The following is a 20,169-nucleotide window of genomic DNA, read 5'->3' on the forward strand; positions in this document are numbered from 1 at the left end:
TGTGTAATTTCAAACCGTTTGCACAATCTTCATGCAGTTACTAATCTCATGAAATTACTAATTGTCTTGAGTCTCTCTCATACACCTCCTATGATTCAGACTGTGTGAGACTTTGAGAGGTCCGTCCACAAACATCAAAGATTCACAGAAGCGGTATGCGAGTGGCTGAGACAACCCCTTTCACTTCCTTGCACCTTGGAGTTTCCATGTATGCAAAACATTTCTGAGTACAGCAGAGTTGCTAGGCGGGCACATTTCACTTCAAAGCAGAGAACTGAAAACTGTAGCCGTAAATCTGACCTATGTAGGTGCGCTAGTGGGTGAAGCCACCTTCAGGTAACATGATACTAATGACACCACCGTTTCTGCCACTCTAGGCAGACTGGTGGGGTTTTTAAATTATGTTGACCAGATGCACTCCAGTGTGACCAATTTGTGAGGTCATACTGGAAATTACAAATTGTTGGCACTAGCAGAATCCCTACTCTGCCTTTTATGAATGACAGAAATTCTTCTTGCTGTCCTTTGCCTTTCTACCTTGCTAGTTATAGAGAGTCTGACTGGAAGGAAACAGATATTACTGGGGTCACATTCCTGTGAAAAATGTACATCAAAGTTAAAACTGTCAAGTCAGCAGGTCATAGGTAAAATACATAGGAAGATTAATGCTCCTCCACTTGGAGTGAAGAAGAGAAGATTATTTTCTTGTGGTGATTGACAACTGAGGTTTTGTTTGCTTGAGAGGCTCTATCCATTTATTTATCTATCAGAGAAACCTGCAAGAAGAAATTATCCAATATTATCTTTCGTATAAAGGAAATGAGGTGACTTATCCCTTGCAATGACAAGACCTTGTGCTTCTTTTGTGTGCTTTTGATATATTCATATGCAAGTTCTTAGCACTTGTCAACAAATCTGAAAAATGTCCTAAGTAGCAAAAAGTTCATTTCTGGACTATATCTCAATTATATACAATATGTCAATTTTTGGAGGCAGGGAAATCTAAGTACAGCGAAATAACCAGTAGGATATGGGATAATAATGAGGAATAAAACACTTAACCACAAAATTGATACTGCATTAGGAGTTTATTGATTTAGGACCCCTGCGGTACCTTGCATTCTCAATTCACTGGCCACATTTATTGCTAATATCAGAGGAACAGAAACCAGGATGCTGGTTCTCAAGATCCAAAGTCACAGTCCATATTATTAGTAGTATTAATATTACTTCTGTTTACTTCATTGTCCAGAGTTGATCCATTTTTGTTTCTAAGACCACTAGAACAGCACGCGTTAGGCTGTGACATTGGATAATATGATGTCCTCAATGTTTATGCTCAAAAAAACCCCACCAACAACTGTGGTGCAGAAAAGACAACGTTGTCTTTCTTTTGATACCACTTGGTCATGAACTGCCAATACGTGGCATCTCATAACCGATGGTATTAGGGACAGACATCTGTCCAGTGTCTTTACTCATAGTCCCAATATTTGATTTCAGATTTACAAACAAGAAAAAAATCTGTTCATGTAAGACAGATTCCCTATGCAAGGAGATTTGAAAGGCACATTTGTAGAATATTAAATATGAAGAACAGCTTTAAAGCTTGTAATGGAGTATTCTTCTAATTATTCAGTGCCCTGTTTCATAAACAAAGTGCATGATTCTGGACTGATTTTTATTGACCAAACACAAAATGGCACTATATGAGTACATAGTAAAAAGACATGAAAACAAAGTGGATTTTCAAATGAGAAATTATCTTTTATGAAAACTGGCTGTCTGTTGTGGTTTTCCAAATTGAGCACTTTCAGCTAATACACTTAAAAATCTTAAATGTTCTTGGCCAAAATTAATATAAATTAATATAAAATCTATGAATAGTTTCAAAAGATACTATTTTACCTTTTGCTTTTCTTCCTAGTCACTGAAAGATATTCAGTGCCCTAGAAATTCAGACCTAGAAATAAAGTGTTCCTGGTTTTTACGCCACATCACATGAAGAGGCACGGTAGCCTGCCTGCACAGTGCCCTGCCAATGTAATTCAAGTTTCATGGGTAATTAACTCTCCATGCCAACAAGTCCTTGAACTTCCTATTATAATACTAGCAGCATAGAAGCAACTAAAGATCCAAGTTTTCTGATTTTATCCCATGAAAGGTGAGTGCAAACTATGAATTTGTGCTACTATGGAGGAAGGAAAAAACAAATAGAATTACTGAAAGAAAAAAGTACATCCAGATAAGGAAAACTATTTTTTTTTAATTTCTCCGGTTTCATTCATTTATGACTTCATTTCAGTTGTTATAGGTATGTTCTATAGGAAAAACATAATTTAAATTTTCCAAATAGCATATATAGAAATTATGATCAACACTTGTTTACTTGTCTGGAAGTAAGTATTTTATAGAAACATCTTGATTTCTGAAGACTGCATTAAAAAGTTATAAGTTTACTTCCCCATGTGAATTGAAAAGGTCCCTGTTTTCTTCTGTTTCTTAACACATATTGCAGTGTCTATAGAGGCACTTGTACAAATATTGCAGCCTTGTCTTCCCTATCAAGCCCATGTTTTGACAGTTTTCTTTACCTCATTTCCTTCTACTACTGGGAAACAGACTGTATTAAAAGTCTTTTTAATAAAGACTTGTCATATGCTAAAATGAAATAGTTATGAACAGCAAAAGGTAGCATTACTGTGCTCTTTTGCAAGAACAATTCAACAAAACTTGAATCATTAGTTTTATATGTGTAGATAAGTCCTGATATTCTCCTTTATACATCAAGGGGAAAAAATTTAGAATTAAAAAATAAACCCTTCATGTTCTTTTTCCTAGACAAGAATTGCCTAAGGTGTCCCTAACTTTCTAAAGCAAAAGGATTTTTTTTAAAAAAACAACTAATACAGTCCAAAGAGGGTGAAATGAAGAAGTCTTGCTAATGGTAATTTGGAGTAGTGTAAATTTTATTAGCACTGAGGTCGAATTGTCAGGAACTTGCAGTTTCGTACTGTGGGGGATTATTCAAACACGTTGGTGCCAATGTTTGCTCAGTGCAGTCAGGATGACTGTGCTTTCTGGGTCAACATTGTCTGAAAAAGTTTGCTGTAGGGTACAACTGAGGTAAGAAACTAAACATTGATTCTCCCTTCACGTAGCCTTTCATGCTTTGTGAGGTGAGTCAAGGTATTGCTATTTAAAGATCAGACGTTTAGAGAAATTGTATTTCTGCTTTTGCACCCAGAGCATGTGGTGTCTGGTGTCTGTCAGAAGAGAGCTGACTTCTCCAGCAACCCCCTTCTTCAGGGCTTTTGTCAGCTTTTATGTGACTTAGAACAAATACATGAAAATTGAAGTATTTTTAAAAGTCAGACCAGACTAATTACAGACTTCCAGTCCACTTATCTGAATGTTGTGTAATCACTGAAATGGCGTTTAACATTAAATGCAAATCCCCTGTATTGGTTTTGCAGTGCTCTGATGTTAGTAGGGGTCTGGAAGGTTTGTTGATGCAGAGACAATGAAAGACAGGATTTCTCTGCAACAGACACTTGGATTTTCCTTTTAAAGACTTTAACACTCTTCTGGTGTAATTACAGCCTGCCAGAGTGTGGAGCGTGAAACTGTTTAGCTCGTGAAGCTTAAAATAAAAGGTGTATGTGAAAACAAGAACACTATCCTTTTCTAGCAATCCATCACCAAAACTCATCCCCTCCTTCTCCTGTGGCTTCTTCCCCTGAAATTTAGAGCACCTTCCTATTAATGCATTTTTAGGTCAGTGATAGGGCCCTTTTTGTGTCTGTGTTCCTCTTACTAAATTATTTCTGCATATTAATCTGTTTGTAGCTAATGTTACTTGTCTGAATATGAAGTCTCAGGTGTGGGTGCACAGGTCTTGGAGATTATGCTCCAGTCTAATTATATGATGTGCACCCCAGTTCCCATGCAGGCTTCCCCTTGAGCAGACCTCTTGAATGTTCTTGGGCTCGAGTGGTTTTGCAGGGGTTTTTTATTGACTGATGTCACCATGCTTTATTCTTAATCCCAAAATAAAAACCAAGTAATTATGTGGCAGGTCAGTACCATGGAGGGAACAGATGTGATTCGAGGTTTTTTCCCACCCTCTTCCTTTTTTGTCCCCAGATATCCCCTCTCTTCCCTTGTGTTACAGGACAGATTCGCAGAGCTTCAGTCAGTAACGCCAAAAATGTTAAAGTGTGAGTGGCTACCTATTCCTCCCCGGGCCAATCCGTCGTTTTCAGTCACAGGTTTAAATCTGCTGCAGCAAAGCCAAGCCTCTGTGCTTGCATCAGGTCTTACAAAAGCAAGGCTGTTTGACTGACAGGCACAGAGAGGGGGTTCTGATAACGTTCTGAGCTGAGTCTGGAAGCACAGTATAGAGGACAAGGCTGTGCCAGAGGTACTGTGCATTATGGATGAGGCACTCAGCTCCATCGCTGATTGATAGAGGGACAGTTACACTCTTTCACAATGCTGGGTAAGATCATCTGGACTGTCACTTAATATGAGCTTTCTTGCTAGTGGAAAGATGACTTTTCACATAGTTTTCCAATGCAGATTGCAAACGACAGCCACGTTTTCCCCTCTGCTTTGAACGATTAAGACGCTCATGCAGGTGAGTTAACCTAAAATAGCTTTATTCCTTGCCAGGTGCCATACACTGGAGTTAACTCTTATTCTCAGAATCTCAGGCTGACTATAACTGTAGGAAAAGCACATGTGTTTGATGATATATATGTCCTTTATCTCGAACAGCCAAGGTACCACCTAGCTGCTGCATAGGTATGGTATTAAATTAAGGAGACGGGCTGAGGAGAACGCAAATTGTTTTACTCTCTTCTTTCAGGACAGAGAAAGAATCTGTAAGGAATATTTCTGGAGACTTTGAAGCACAGCAACAGTGTTGAGGTCTGTAACTGACAAGCCTTCTGCTTTCTTCTTCTTACAGGGCTCCTCCTACAGATGTTCTGAACACGTCTGCATCCCAGCAATTTTTTACTGCACCCAGGTACTGAATATAAGGAACAAGCTGCATAAAAAGAAGCGTAGGGTGTAGGAGAAGGAGGACTGTGAGGAGTACACCAGAAGTCATGCCTATTCAAAATGCAGGCAGTGGCATGACTTGAAGAAAAAATTATTTGGGGAAAACGTAGTTGCAGAATGACTGAGTTTATTCTTAGAAAACAGGAGAATAAAGGTCTTATTCAACAATATGGCTTATAATCATGTTAAATGGTATGTGTCAGGCTTGACTTCCCTAATGTCATCCTTTCACTGTGTTAAACTAGGAGTTTATTTATTGCTTGAACAGAATTTTTTTTTCTCCCTACAGGTCTTGAAAACCAGAGCTCCGACACTTCCGGATCAGTCTTTTCATTGACACACTGGAACTACTATGGAGTCTTCTTGGTTTGCACTCATCTTGGCAATGATTAGTACCGAACTGCTAACAAGTCACTCTTCTACCATCAAATCCCCGAGGTTCAGAGGACGTGTGCAGCAAGAACGAAAAAATATCAGACCAAACATCATCCTTGTTCTCACAGATGATCAAGATGTGGAGCTAGGTAAGAAATAATTATTTGCTACTTCATTTTGTCATGTCTCTTTCAGTAATTTCTGCCAAGCAGAAAGTACTTTAAATTCAGAGAAGGTACAAAGTCAAAATGTGGGACAAGTTTAGAAAATGAGTTAACAAATATTATTTAATAGCATTCTTCACATTTAATTACAGACTTTAGGAAATATATGCTTATCAAAATCCACCATGGAAGGCTTTAATTACCACCATACAAAGTACCTAATAGAACATGTAAGGCCCTACAGGTAAAAAACTAGTATCAAAAGCTCTTTTATACTTTGTGACTTTCTGTTGCATTTAAAAATTTGAGCTTTATGAGATTAACTTTTCCCTCAGTGCTATAGAAGGGAGTATCTATATTCTTCACATACTTGTCACATGTATTTATGGCATCTGACGTTTATGCACACAGACACACTGGTCTGGTTTCAGGACATAAGCTTAATATTTCTATGAATTATTGACATATTTTAAATCCATCTGCTTTAAAGCTATGCTATATGTATAAAAACAGGATAGTTTTGCTTTAACAAGTATACAAAATATCTGAGCACAACCTGGACATTGCAGCCAGAAGTGATTTTCACATATTTTTCTCAGGGACAAAGTTAAAACACTTGGATGATGTTCCAGGAGGCCTTGGAATGCTTTCCATTAAGTAAGTTAGAAAGATATTAATGGTAGTTATGCATATAACGGATTTTTTGGTTCACTGCTCAAAGTGAAAATTCAAGGAGAGAGAGAGGATCATTTTAGGTTACCCCCAAGCAAATATTTTAGGTTTTTTGGGGGGAGATGAGATCAAAAAAGTAAAAAAATGACAAATCAATTTGAAATGAAATCTTGCATTCTTAGTGGGTTTTTTTAATTAAAGAGATGTTTTTTAAAAAAAGTATAGTGAATTTCTAAACAAAATATCAAATGACATTGAAAAATCAAAATGCTTCATTCCAGAAAACTTTTAACAAAATTGTTTATTTGTTCTAAAATTGCATACTTTCTGCCAGAAAGTTGTAGATAAAGAGTGGTTAAGATCTAAAAGCAATTCTTGAGTTGCTAGCATTTTTGTATTTGTCATGACGCAATAATAATTTACATAGCCCTTTAGGATTGTGAGAACATAATTAATAAACTATATTCCATGACTGATAGTGCTTTTTATGTAGCTCTGAGATCAGGCCTCTAGATCTCAGCATGTGTTATCTTTTTTATTTCCCGATCTTTGGAATGTGTGTTCTGTTTAGCAGTGTTAGGTAATGAGTGGTGGTTCTCTTTTTGGCCTAAAATACAGCTGTCACAAAAGGAATGCGTCTCTTTTTGATAGAGTTGTTCTGAAAATTTCATTTAAAGGGTCAAGTTATATCTTTCTTTTTGTGGTCTGAAAGAGCCTACTTTCTCCAGGGCACTGGGGAAGGTAGGTCAGCAGACACATCTCTCTGAACAACGCTACTGACTTGCTGTCTTCAGTCTTGCAAGAGGGTTTTCAAGTGGTGAAAGAGCAGGAAGGATGTGGAAGGTCACTTTGTTCATGTTGTGGAGCTCCTCTCTTTGAAAGCTGCTCTGGATGTTTGCGGGGCACTCTGGCTCCTATTAGTAAGGAGCTGAGCAGCAGCCTGGATGTGTATGCATTCCTGCTGCATTGAATGAAGACACAGGTTTCCCCTTTTCATAGATCATTTCACGGGAAACAGGATTCAGCTCCAAGACTAGCTGTACTGCATTATTCACACTTCTACCAATAAATCATTCTGCTTATCTGAAAAGTAGAGTCATCCTGCTTTCCATGTGTGAATTATCCCCTCACTCTTCAGTGATTCCTGAGGAAAATCCGAGGTTTCCCTAAGGTCAATGGGAAGTAACACTTTCTGCCACAAACAGAAAAAACTTAGGCATTCCTATCCAAAATCACAAGACCAAAAGTCTTTCAATATGGACTATTTGCTATTGTGTTCCCAGCAAGAACATTTCTAAAAGGTCTTCTAAGTGAGTGCTTGAACATAAAAGTATATAAAGTATTTTATAGGCTTCAGTCAGGGTTTGTCTCCAGAACATGCATAAACATTGAACCAAAATATTCAACTGCCTGAGAGTAAATGATATACAGTGGAATTATCCAAAGTAAAACCTGGAAGAGGCAGGGAGCTTGCATTTAATTAGTGCTCAAAGCATAGTAGTATGCTCATCTTCCTATTGATCAGCACCATCCCTCTGAGTTTTGCATTCTGAATGCAAAGAAACTGCAGCAGAGCTACTGTCTCATTTGACTTCCCAGACAAAGCCCACAAATTGCTCGATTATTTCAGTCAGTTCCTTTCTATTCTGGGAGTAATATGGCACAGGGGAAGCATACTACTGACCAGCTAGGGGATGGCAGCTTAAGTGGTATAAAGTAGCCTGGCCCACAGCTCTTCAAGAAACACAGCAAATAGGTGGGAACTGGAAAATGTTGAATTGTGCTTCTGTGCACTATTGTCTTTCAAGATCCTGAGGGTAGAGAAATAATTGCTTAACTCTGAGGCAAGTGAGCATCTTGCTCAAGGCAAAACACAAGCTCCCAAAACTGCCCTACACCCCTCCTGCAGACAACATACTGCTGCTTTTCAGGGCAACGGCCCCAGCTTCCATGGGGTCAGGTCTATGCTCTGTTCATGCATTAGTACAGTTATTTCCAGCTTTTTGTTCACTCTTTGGTCTCTTCCCCTGTCCTTCAAATTGTCTAGCACTTGTACACCTCAGTACCTCAAACCATGACTTCCCAATCTTTCTGATAATCCTCACAGTGAATAATATCTTGCCTAATGTAAGAAAGGAGTCATTCTAACCCAGAGCCCTTTGAGATGACAGAGAAGTGGGAGAAGATTTAAAAAAAAAAAAACAAAAAAAAAAAACCAAACATGTGAGACAATTATTTTTTTTCCTGTACCCTTGTTTACAGCCTAATGCACCACCAGTGAAATCCATATAAACCATCCACTGAGTACTGCAGTGGATGAAAAGATAACAGCATCATCTGGATACACCATATCAGGCACTATTTGCTGGTTTCATTTCCAATCTTCAATAAAACTTTCAAAGCACTAAACATACAAGTAGAAAAAATGGAGATATGCTCTGGGATCTGAAAAAATCCAGCATCTTCCTGGGGCCTTGCATGCAACCCAAATAAAGACAAGGTGGCTTTAGCTGTCCCTTCATAGAGATGCCCACCAGTGACACTGATGGAAAATCCATAGCAATTTGAAGACTTGTTATGGAGCCTTGGTTACCAAACATACTTCTTTATATTTAAGAATAGACTGAGAGGTGATGCTGAACTTCTTGCTTCACAAAACTTGTCAACTTCTGTGTCCAAAGTGGCTGTTCCCAGTTATCTGGTTCCCCTGAGGTGCTCCCCAATTGGTCATGTAGAGCAGGAGTGTCCTGCTGTCAGACAGTGCCTGAGTACATGCCCTGAAGACTCTGGGCCAGATGGTAAAGAGCACAAGCTGTGAGGAAAGCTACAGACAGCAAAGGATTATAACTTATATCAGGAAGTTATATCTCCTACTTGTGTTTTGTTTTCCAAATGAGGAAGTCTCACCTGCTTTGAAGTGCCTATTCCAGAATTTCCAGAGGGGTTAAATCTATTATCAGTGTCAGTAAGTGCATACCTGGAGGAAAAACTTAGTCATAAACAGCAGGTTTGCAAGACCAGAGGGCTGACCAAGCAGAGGAATGAGGAAGCACTCTAACAGCTACTCATTTATAATGCATAGAGGCATGAAAGTGCACATCAGCTCTGCTGCTGTTGCTGTGCATTAGTGTACCTGAACAATGCACTCCTCATCTGAGGACCTACCAGCACTTTACAGCTGAGCTCTCAGCAATAAACTGTGACATTTCAAAAATGGCAGAGCTACGGCAGAAACAAAACCAAACAAAAACTAAAAGAAACAGCCAGCCTGGGGGCTCAGATAAAGTCATGTAGAAGGAGGATGTTGTCTCACTTGACTATTACTCAACAACTCAGTGAAATGCTCCCACTCACACAAATGGAGACCTTTTGCGTTCAGGGTCCTCTCAGTTACTCTTCCATTTCTCTGTATCTCTAAACACATGTGTTTTGCCTGTACTGAGTTCAGGAAAGCACAAAAGCTGATGTTCTGCTGTTGGAAAAGAAGGACTGTGAAAAAGGAGTCTGAAACTATGATGACTTATACTCAGGGTATTACACGTATCTGTAAGACACAGGCTTCGGCACTGCACCAGGAAATGCTGAATATCTAACTGCTTCTTCCTTTTACTTAATCAAACAATTTTTATGCTAAAGATTTCACATTCCATACTATCTCCTTAGCCCAAAAGAAAACAGAGCATGGTTATCCCTAACTAGTAAGACAATTTGTAATTTTTCACTGTTTACACCTTAAACTGAGCCTCCTTGGCAGATTTGTGGTTTTACAGCTATGTCTCTCATGGTTTAAAAACTTTTCTATTATTGATATTTGATTTTCAAGTGACTCAAACAAATGACCAAAAAATCTCTTTTATTGTATCAGAGGGATAAATTAATTTAAATTTAAACCCTCTGCTGTGAACTGTGCAAAATAAATTGTAAAACCAAAGGGGCGAAAAAACCGAAACAAACCAAAACAAACAAAAAACTCTTTTTACCATTAAAAGTGTGCAAGTATTAAAATTCACAATCTTGTTTCCAGGGCACATGCTGATATATCCACAGATCACCTTCACCCTTCAATCTCTGCTCTGTCAGATAACAGAAAGAGCAAAGTTTGACAGCTGTCAGCAGATACTGACAGGCCTTGTCAGGATCTGCTCAGTCTTTCTGCAATCAGAAATCTACAAGCTCTGCCTGTCTCACCTTGTGGTTCATGAAGAGGTTTTGAAGGATTAAAAAAATGTCTTTGTTCTTTAAACTGAATCAATGCAATTTCCTGAGAAAGGTGCTGAATTTTGGCCGTGTTTCTTACATACAGATTTATCCCCAAAAGCTGTTTTTGAGCACAGAGCTTTAGTATCAGAGCCAGACATGCTGATCCTATGTCCAAAGAAACTTTCCTCTAGAAAAACTGTTACTGAATTCTTCCTCTCTCCTCCCCTCATCTCTCACTCCCACCTTTACCCCCTTCCTCTCTCTCTCTGATTACCTGATAAAATGGAAAGAATGGTACCAGATTCATGGGTAATCTCAGCATTTTACATATTTTGCTGGCACATTGACTAATGATGCAGACTGTGTAACATACTGTTTTCCTACAGCCACATTTAAAGAAATATCAACCTATACATTTGATGGCTTTAACATTGTATTTCTAAGCTGGTCTATATCTAAACTTGTTTTGAAATAACTAAGTCTTTCTGGAATCCTGAAAAATATTTTGGTCGTATAATAGAGGTTTAATCTTTCCTCCTAAAAGTCTTTCTACACTACATAGACTGATGTCCAAAGGCAAGCTAATCACCAATACTTTTAATGGAATAATAGCAGTTGATATATTCTAACTATATTCTGCAGCACAGTGATGATCCTTACCTCTTATTGCAGGGTCTTTGCAAGTGATGAATAAGACCAGACGGATCATGGAGAATGGAGGGGCCTCTTTTATCAATGCATTTGTAACCACCCCAATGTGCTGCCCATCACGTTCCTCCATGCTAACTGGGAAATACGTGCACAACCACAACATATACACCAACAACGAAAACTGCTCTTCTCCATCATGGCAGGCCACTCACGAGCCCCGTACCTTCGCCGTGTATCTCAATAACACTGGGTATAGAACAGGTAAGAGACAAATGAACAGTAGCTCTTTCTTTAAAGAGATTGTGGTGAACATCCAGTGGCAGACTTGAATCTGCTGCCTAAAATGAAGCAGCCATTGCCCCAGGTTGGGTTTACAGAGCAGAGGTTTAGAGTTATGAAGAGGGTGGGTAGTACTGCCTGCTGGTCCAGATCCACAGCTAACTGCCATGTAAAGAAACTCACTTGTACCAGGGCAGCATATTTTCACATTTGGATGTCCCAGGTGCAAAATAAACTGCTGGGTAGTTACACCTAGTGCAAAAGAGGTGCATTTTAGTGGCTTTGTGGTTCTGAACTGGCAGTTCCACCCATGATTATGGTCAGTATTATGGCCTGCTTGTGGACAGCTGTGAACAGTTATGGAAGAAGATGTCAGGGCCAGGCTGGGGACTGGTGCCAAAGACCTCACAGGAGGAAAATGCCTGTCATGGAAGTGAAACAAGGCAAATGGTATAATTTAAAATTTGCCATGGGGCCATATTTCATTTGCCTTTTCTGAAAAGGCTGTGCACCAACAAGATTTGATCGTTTTCTTGTAAATTCCTGGTGGCTTTCCGTAGTCAGGCGATACCTTTCCTGTCTACAAAGAACTCTTCTTATACCTCTCATCTGCATTTCAGCTTGATGTAAAACCTGATTCATTTCTGCATCACATAACCCCTAAGATTTGATCTGTGGACACATATGGCCCCAGCCTGACTTCCCCTTTGCAAGGTATAGGACTAGTGCAGGTCGATCAGGGTGCAATTTGTCCAGAAGCATCATTCGACTACAAAGACTCCCCTTCACAGGACCGACAAGGCACAGATCCCTGTGCCAACTGCCTTCCTTAACAATGTAACTGGCAGCAAAGAATTTGTCTCTATCTGTGGTTTAGGCACAAGAATGGATCCCTTTCAAAACACCTAGCAGGCAAATGTCTCCATGCTGTCTGCTTGCCCTAATTCTCTTAACAATGCTGTATCCGATGCCTTAAATGTATCTGCCTGTTTGCCTTCTTTTCTTTACCACACAGACACCTCACTATTTTTTCTTCTGTCTTTCTGTATTTGTAGTTCTGGAGACCATCTGCATCCTGCTTAAAAAGCAAAAGCAGACAAATATTTAACTTCTTTGAGCCTGGTGTTGTGCCTGACACATGCCGGACAGTACTTCAGGGTCCACTAAGTCAGTTGTCATTTGAATGCAGCATTGCTAAACCTGAGTAAGGGTCAGCATCAAGCTGGGTCAGCTTTGGAGGAGGAAAAGAGGGGAGAGAGAATTGACAATTACTGCTAGAAAAGATTTTGAATTTGCCCTGATATATAAGCTTTGTCTCATGGCTTGTGTCTTAAAAATAATTTCTGTTTTATCTATGGCTGCTTCATGTAGGACCTGCCTTTTCTGTTCTTAAAAAAAAAAAGTATCTTTCTGATTTGTAATCTAATATTTGCACAACTAAATGTCTTATTTGTAAATTGTCATTAGCCCTCTCTGCCCTTCTGGAGGTAACCACTCTGCTTTGAGTGTATCTTCTTCACTGCCTTATATTATGAAGGCATGTGGAGATGTCTGTTAAATGCAGGCTTGGCCTTGTTAAATTGAAAGGAAAAAGAGGTCAAAAGAAAAGGAAAAGAAAAAAAAAAATCCCTTTCCAAAGGCAGGAAGAGAGAACATCCATCCAAAAACTGTCAGGGTAGGTGAGTTTTAACAAGGGACAGGAAGGAGAAACAGGAAATGGAAACAAATGAAAATACTTTTATGAAACTCCTATTCTGACCAAGTTACATTGTTTAACCATATAATAATATGGCCTCAAACCATGTATCAATTTACTTCTTGTAATCTGAGACTACTTTCTAATTACCTCACAGTTGTTTTTTGAAGTGACAACTTGATTTAACGGTAGATCTCATCTTTTTCAAGGACAGTGCTGCCTCATTAAAAAGTCATCAGAAGTCCACTAACCAACTAACAATCTACACTTAAGTTTAGTAAAATTGTAATGACTCAAGAATATCTGGGAGTCTAGAATAATTGGGAGTGAAAAAGAGGGAAATGGGGAGAGAGTGGCTACATGCCACATAGTCTAGTCATGACTGCTGATATTGCAGACACTGTGGGTACTTACTCTGGGCATTTATATGTGTTTTGAGAGGAAGTCAAGTATCCTCCTCAATGGGAAACTGAGAGAGAGAAAGAGAAATGAGTGACCCAACACCACTCGCAGTTTGGTGCCTCTCCTGTTAAGGCACTGGTCCAGGGAGCTTCACTCCAGATGAGACAATGTGCCATACCTCTAACCTGGCTCTGTTTAAAATGATGAGGATTTAGCTCTCATTTCATGCTTAGGATCAAGTTGTTATTTAAGCCAGTGGAAGTAAAGGGGTGGAGGAGTGTTTATATAATGTCTTTACTTCTGTTCACCCAAAATAGTTTCCAAAATCTATAAAGCATCCTCTCTCTAAACCTGCCTCAGCCTTAACTAAACCCTCCATACTGCAATTGATCACACATGGACAGACTGCTTATGAGAGCAGTTCTGCTGAAGCCACAAGGAATCCACGCAAGCACAGCAGGTGATTTAAAAAGAGGTCTGAAATGTGCTCTAATAAACTGCAGACATTATTAGAGCCCACTGGGAAAATCTGGCAAAGAACAGAATGTTTTCTTCTTTCCTTTTTCTGCTTTACTCTTCTACTCCTGCTCTACTCTGGTGTGATGCAGTTTTTGCATTCATGGATAAATCCTTTTTTGAAGTTTTATGTCAGTGATAAATCATAGACAGGAATTATGCTGGGTGCTAGCAAGGCAGACAATATTCAGAAACAACACTGCCAAACCAAAATAATTTTTACACCCCATTATCATTTTTTTCAAATGCCAAAATAATTAATTGTTTCAATGTTCACAGTTTTCCTTACTCACAAGCTGTATGCTGATCACAGTAATAAGTCAAGCGCACAGCTTCCCAATTGCTTGAAGTCCCCAAAACTGGTAATATTAAACTAAATTTCATAGGAAATAGCAGAGAAGACACACTAAATAGGTAGAAAGAGAAAACAGAGTGACACTGGAGAGCTTGAGAGAAGTGAGACATAGACTCCAGCTTCCCATATTGGGGAGGAAATCACTGTAATCACTTTCAATTTTGTGAAAACTGTGAGAAAATCTTGAGAGGTTTTCTTTCATCTTGTAGTTTTTAACTTCTGTAGACATCCTTTCAACTATTTAGATTCAGAAATTTTATTCATAAGATTATTAGATGCAGAAATTGGAGGTTTTGCTTTGCACTTTCCAAATGGCTGCTAATTGGCTGTTATTTCAGTCCTCCCTGCAGTACTGTTGATGTCTCTTACTTTCTTTACCCTCTACTGTTCTGTCCCAGCCCTACAGCGTGTAGTCTTGCCTCTCAGATGTGCTCTCCAGTGTTGTCAGTTCACACTGCCATTCACCTATACAAACACAAAGAACCTTGGCTTCCTTGACTAGGAAAGGAGGATTGTGCTAGATCTTAAACCACCAAGCAGTAGCAGAGCATTATCTTAGTATTTGGAACAGAAAGCCAAGACAGCAGCATAGCCAATATGCAGGACACATAAATGCAACAATAATTTTATTGTTAAATAGCTTGTCACACTTTGTATACTGCAGAACTTTACAATTTTTACCTGCTGAAGTTTTATCTCTTTGCAAATATGAAGAGAAACCTAATTTTAAGATTCTCACCCTGACTTAACATGCCTATGCATTCAGAGCCCTTTCTGCTTAGTGTTACTTTGTAGAATTATACCTTCTAATCCACACTCCTCTTAGCCATTCACAGCTGGCACAACTGTGCAGGAGAGAACAGGAGTCTGCCCTGGCTCAGCAACTGCTGACAGCCTCACAGCACCACAGTAAAATCAGGACCAGGCTCTCCCCTTATGGAATCCCACTTGAAAAAACAGAAATCACCAAATCAGGCAATTTTTTTGCTTACATTTTTTAGATTGTCTTTGGGAAGGTGCATTTCCCAATGTTGTTGTGTTTTTTTTTTTCTTGGAACTAATAACCAATAAAAATAATATTCAGGATTCCTGCAAGTGTCCTGATGGCATTCTCAGCCTTTTGTGGGACAAAAATGGTAACACAGCAATGTTAATCAACTTGAACATTAATATCTAAACTCTTGTGTTTGTAAAACTCAGAACTCAAGAAGTGACTGGACATCAAGATGTCACTATCTGGCGTGTTTTGACATTAGTGACAGACTCCTGTACAGCGATGAACAGAAATGGTCACTTGCTTGACATCTAGTTATTATGTTCAACAGTTCACGTCAGCTTCTGATGCGTGTCAGTTGACATCTGTCATTTAGGGGTACATTTTTTAGTGTAGTGACTAAAGAACTAATGAAATACTGAGATGAGAAGAGACTGAAAGCTTAGGAGTAATTTAACTGGGCAGCACTCCCTTCTTACACACAGGGACAAGTTAATCTTTCATAAAGGGAGCAAAAGCTATTTCTCCTGAAGGTGTTTCTTCTGGAGGCAAAGCCAGAGTGTTTCCTGTTCACAGCCTTACAGTACAATTCACTGCCAGCACATGCTATTTTTAATCTGCATCATTTCAGTGACCTAATTTGTATCCTGCCTCATGCACAATTTCAAAACAGAGAGGATGACAGAATGTGATACAGGGATGGGAATAAGTGTACAGGGAGTTAGCCATGGCTTTCAGATTATAAGTGAACATAAGGGAAATGAGAGAGAAAGAATTCAAAGTGTTCAGGTTCTTGATATAGAAAAGGCTGGGGACTATCAAATATAATTTAACTTGTCAATATTTTAAATATTTTAAAATATGCTTCACTTTTCAGAATAAGATTGCACTTTCATTCAACCTAAGAAATTTATTAATAGAAATTAAATATGCTGGATATATTAAAATAGTCCACGAAATATTAAATGTAGAAGAGGGAAAAGGGTGAAAATTGTAACATTCTATGGCATCATGTGAAGTTAAACTTTTTCTGGTTTCTGTCCAGGATCTCATCAAAAGCCACAACATGTTTGCCTATTTACACTTGAAACAGAATTCTGTGCTATTAAATATTGCTCAGAAAACCATACGCTAACAGATTTTTAGCAAGGTTATGCATTTAAGTGCTTCATTCAGGAAACACTTTCAGTGCAACTATTTAATCTCTTGTTCAAGTAGCTGAATGGTCTTTAACTACATAATAACACTTTTTGGAGGGTGAAATTTCCTCAGTTTGAAAAGATAGGCCAGCTCTATCAAGACGCTTTTATCTGCATCTACAAGGATGGGGTTCTCAGATCCCTTCTGCAAAACTCTGCTGCTTTCTTACTGAGTTACGAAGCAGAGTGTGGTTTTTATCGCATATGTGGGAGCGGGAGCAGCTACAGGTTTCAGGTGCCTGCCAAGAGGAGTCCTTTCCAGGGATTGTTGTATCCTCCCTACCATCCAAAAGTGTTTACTCTTCTGCACTTCTGGCTCTCTTCATTCTATTCTGGTAGCCAGAGCAGTTTGTCCTCTTCAGTTTTCTGATCCCATTCTTCTGGCCCTGCAAGACCTCACCTCGGCCTTCACTCTGAGCCTTGTCTCCCAGCCTGTCTGTCCTCAAATCGTTCCCACCATCCTTCCCCTCCTGGCATCCAGTCTTTGACAGACACATCCAGTTCCCACTGCTCACCATTAGCAATCTTCTTTCCCAGTCTGCTCAGCAAATCTGCTTCCCTCACCCTCCTTGCCTTGTCAGTAAGCATCTTTCTCAATTCCATCAGCTTTCTCCTACCTACCAACACCACTCACAGGTGAACAAGGAATAAAGTCCTGAGATGCCCAGATCTCCAGAACATGCAAACTGCACCATTTTTTTTCACAAAGGGGCAAACTTTGGACAGATTTTCACCAGGATGACAAAAGATGCCTGATTGACAGAGTCAAGCATCTACTGTATCTTTGACAGTTTGTTCTTTCAGTGCAGAGCATGGAAGGGCTATCAAATGAAAGCCTGCATAATTTTTTTCAGATGTTGAATGTAATGCCTTTTCCATTACTGCAGTTCTCAAAGATGGCTACTGTTCAGGCTAAGAAGTTTCAAAAAATTCAGCCTGAGGCAGACATTCAGTGTGGAAAATTTCAGTCCAAGTACAAGAAAGTTATAAGCAACTGAAAACAGGGTCTTATAACGAGAAGTGTCAGACAACATCAATACTGGAAAGTGCTACCAGCTTGGCCCATAATACATGCTTTGTTAAAGACATCACCCAGGCTAACGATTGCTATATCAAGTTATAGGCTAATGCCTTTTGCAACTGCTGAGTTATAAAACCTTTAATACTCATTTTGGTTGCAATGGTAAACCTGGCAGCAACTGGGAAATACCCACAAAGCTGGAAAAAACTGAGGTTTTCTGCTGCGGTTAAGTTACAAGACTGGGAACTGTGAAATCTGAATAATATTCTTGGCAGTGCCACAGGCTTCCTGCGTGACTTAGGTCTAGCTGAAGGTTAACCTCTTGGTACCTCAGTTTCCTCATCACATTTTTGGGACAGTGCTTATTTCATTTCCTAGGCAGTGCTGGCATACTGAACTGACTTTCTGCATTTTAATGACGTGATACCCTAATTCTCTGTAATTTTTCAACAGAAGGGAAAAATCAGACTTCTTGTGTTTAAATCTACTGGTTGCATAATGGGATGAAAGCAAGGAGGAATAATCCAGAAGCTGCATTTTTGTTGGGCTCTGTCCCCAGAAGCACAGAATCATTGAGTGTCAGCCTTGAAATGTCATATAAACAGTGTTTTGCAACTCCTGTAAATGGTTTCCTGACTTTGCTAAAGGAAGTGGGCTGTCTACTTAAAGCTCTTGTCTGGGTCACAGTGACTAAACCTTACTGCAGTATGCCTTTCTGAAGGTTTGGGTTTGTTTTAAATCGGAAACATTCCCATAAGCCTCAACAAATAACGAGGTCATAGAACATAATATACTTGCTTTGATCTGTGGCAGTGCAGAGATGTCTCACCAGGAGATGTAGCCCAGTTCACCTGTGCACTAATCCACTAATGCTGACAGGAGTTAGGGGACTAGTTCTATTGTGTAATACTGCAAATGTTAGTCATAAATGCTTGTGGAAAAAAAGTACTGGGAATGAGATTTTGAATCACATTCAGCTATAAATATCCTGTCTTCAAACTCCAGAGATCCCCTGCTTCAAATTCTCCTTGTCTTGCACTAATTGCAACCCCCTGGATCTCCCAGTCTGGTTCAGGACTCCTTTGCTAATTGGCAAAGGGAAAACAAAATCCTATATTAAGGTGTCTGTTCATGTTAGGTAGAAAATTTGTATGTTCTGCAGCCACTCCTGAGACACATAGACATCTGTATAACTGTTTGCTATGCCATGTTCTTGTTTGCATAAACTTAATTGAACATATTCACACAGAATACAATTATTCTGATAAACTAAGCTACTCTATGTGTGATTAAAAAATGTGTCCTGGGAACAGTTAGCAAAACTGCCAGAATGCAGATAAAAACTGTCTTATTAAAATGCAAAAATCAGCATTTATCTTTCCTGTTACCCCTGTGGGGGCCATTACATGTGATAATGAAAAGATGTCCCTTGAAATAGCATTCATTTTTTATGAGGATTTTACCTATTGAGTCATAATCTCCATTTTGTTAATTACAAGCAGAAATAGCTTCCTAAACCCTGTAACTGCTGAGCACAAGTGGCTTCTAAAGCTGAGCATTCCCAGTCAGTACTCAGACTTGGCAAATTCAAATTCAGTGTCAGACTACATCTGAGTTAAGGACGGTGGTTGACTCTGCAAGCCAAGAATGTGAAGATCCAGCATGGACATTTGCATATCATGGTGTCAGCTCCTGGACAGTTCCGTGACACATTCCATAGTGCTTTAGTTGTTCACAATCCTCTGGTTAACAAAAAACAACTAGGACACCCGTCGTGATTACTTGCTAATTATTATTTGGCCCCATGGACCCTTCTGTGCTTCCCTTTTACTCTGGCACTTGTCTTCATCCAGAGTGTGAAGAGCCAGATACTAACTGCTGGCGCTGGGCTCCAGCTCTGAGTCACTTGTCCTGTCCTATACTCAGTGGTTCCCATGGCGAAGGGACTGAACTCTTGTGTTTCTGTAAAAGCCTGGCTTTTCCCTTCATCCATCTAATTACTCATATCCTCCTGAGCTTTTGACCAACTAGCCACTCTTGGGTAAGGCAATTTGGCAAAAATGATCCATTATCACAGCTACTGCTGCATCTACTAGTATTCAGGGCTTTGCAGTGCACTTGACATGGGAACTGCTTTATTCTACAACAGGGGGAAACATCTATTTCTGCAAACTGTCACTCAAGGAGCTGCTTAAAACTGGACAGCTCTGAGATTATTTTTATGATTAAATGCTAAATCATTGCCAACACAAAGGTGAATGGTTCAGACTGTCAATCCGAAGTCTCATAACATACACTGAAATATGGGGTCCAGAGGGCCAACATGGAGCTAACAAAACATTATTAAAGTTAGAAAATTAAGTAATCTAAAGCAAGGAAATTCCAAGATTAATTTTCCCCTGTCAGCTCCAAGACTCTCTTTCCTTTTCTAAATTCACTTTATCTTTCTCATCCTTATGCCCTAGGTCATCTCACCTCTGCATTTTATGCTGGTGACTTTCTCTGCTAATGCCAGAATATCCAGAGAGGAGAGAAAGAGAGAAAGAAGCTGACTGTTCCTTCTTTTAGTGCCAAAACT

General features: G+C 39.4%; 1 protein-coding gene across 6 annotated transcripts in view; it reads left to right on the plus strand.

The window, feature by feature from the left end:
* The window catches only part of SULF1 (sulfatase 1), a 125,860-nt gene that overhangs the window by 55,471 nt on the left and 50,220 nt on the right, over window positions 1–20,169 (plus strand). For all 6 annotated transcript variants that reach the window (XM_051609346.1, XM_051609340.1, XM_051609345.1 and 3 more), the window contains 3 exons: window positions 4,973–5,032; window positions 5,357–5,591; window positions 11,151–11,390. In XM_051609346.1, the coding sequence (XP_051465306.1) occupies window positions 5,420–5,591; window positions 11,151–11,390 (412 nt within the window). In that variant the 5' untranslated portion in view covers window positions 4,973–5,032; window positions 5,357–5,419. The remainder of the gene's footprint in view (window positions 1–4,972; window positions 5,033–5,356; window positions 5,592–11,150; window positions 11,391–20,169) is intronic.

Source organism: Apus apus, chromosome 2 (genome assembly GCF_020740795.1).
Source record: "Apus apus isolate bApuApu2 chromosome 2, bApuApu2.pri.cur, whole genome shotgun sequence".
NCBI lineage: Eukaryota > Metazoa > Chordata > Aves > Apodiformes > Apodidae > Apus > Apus apus.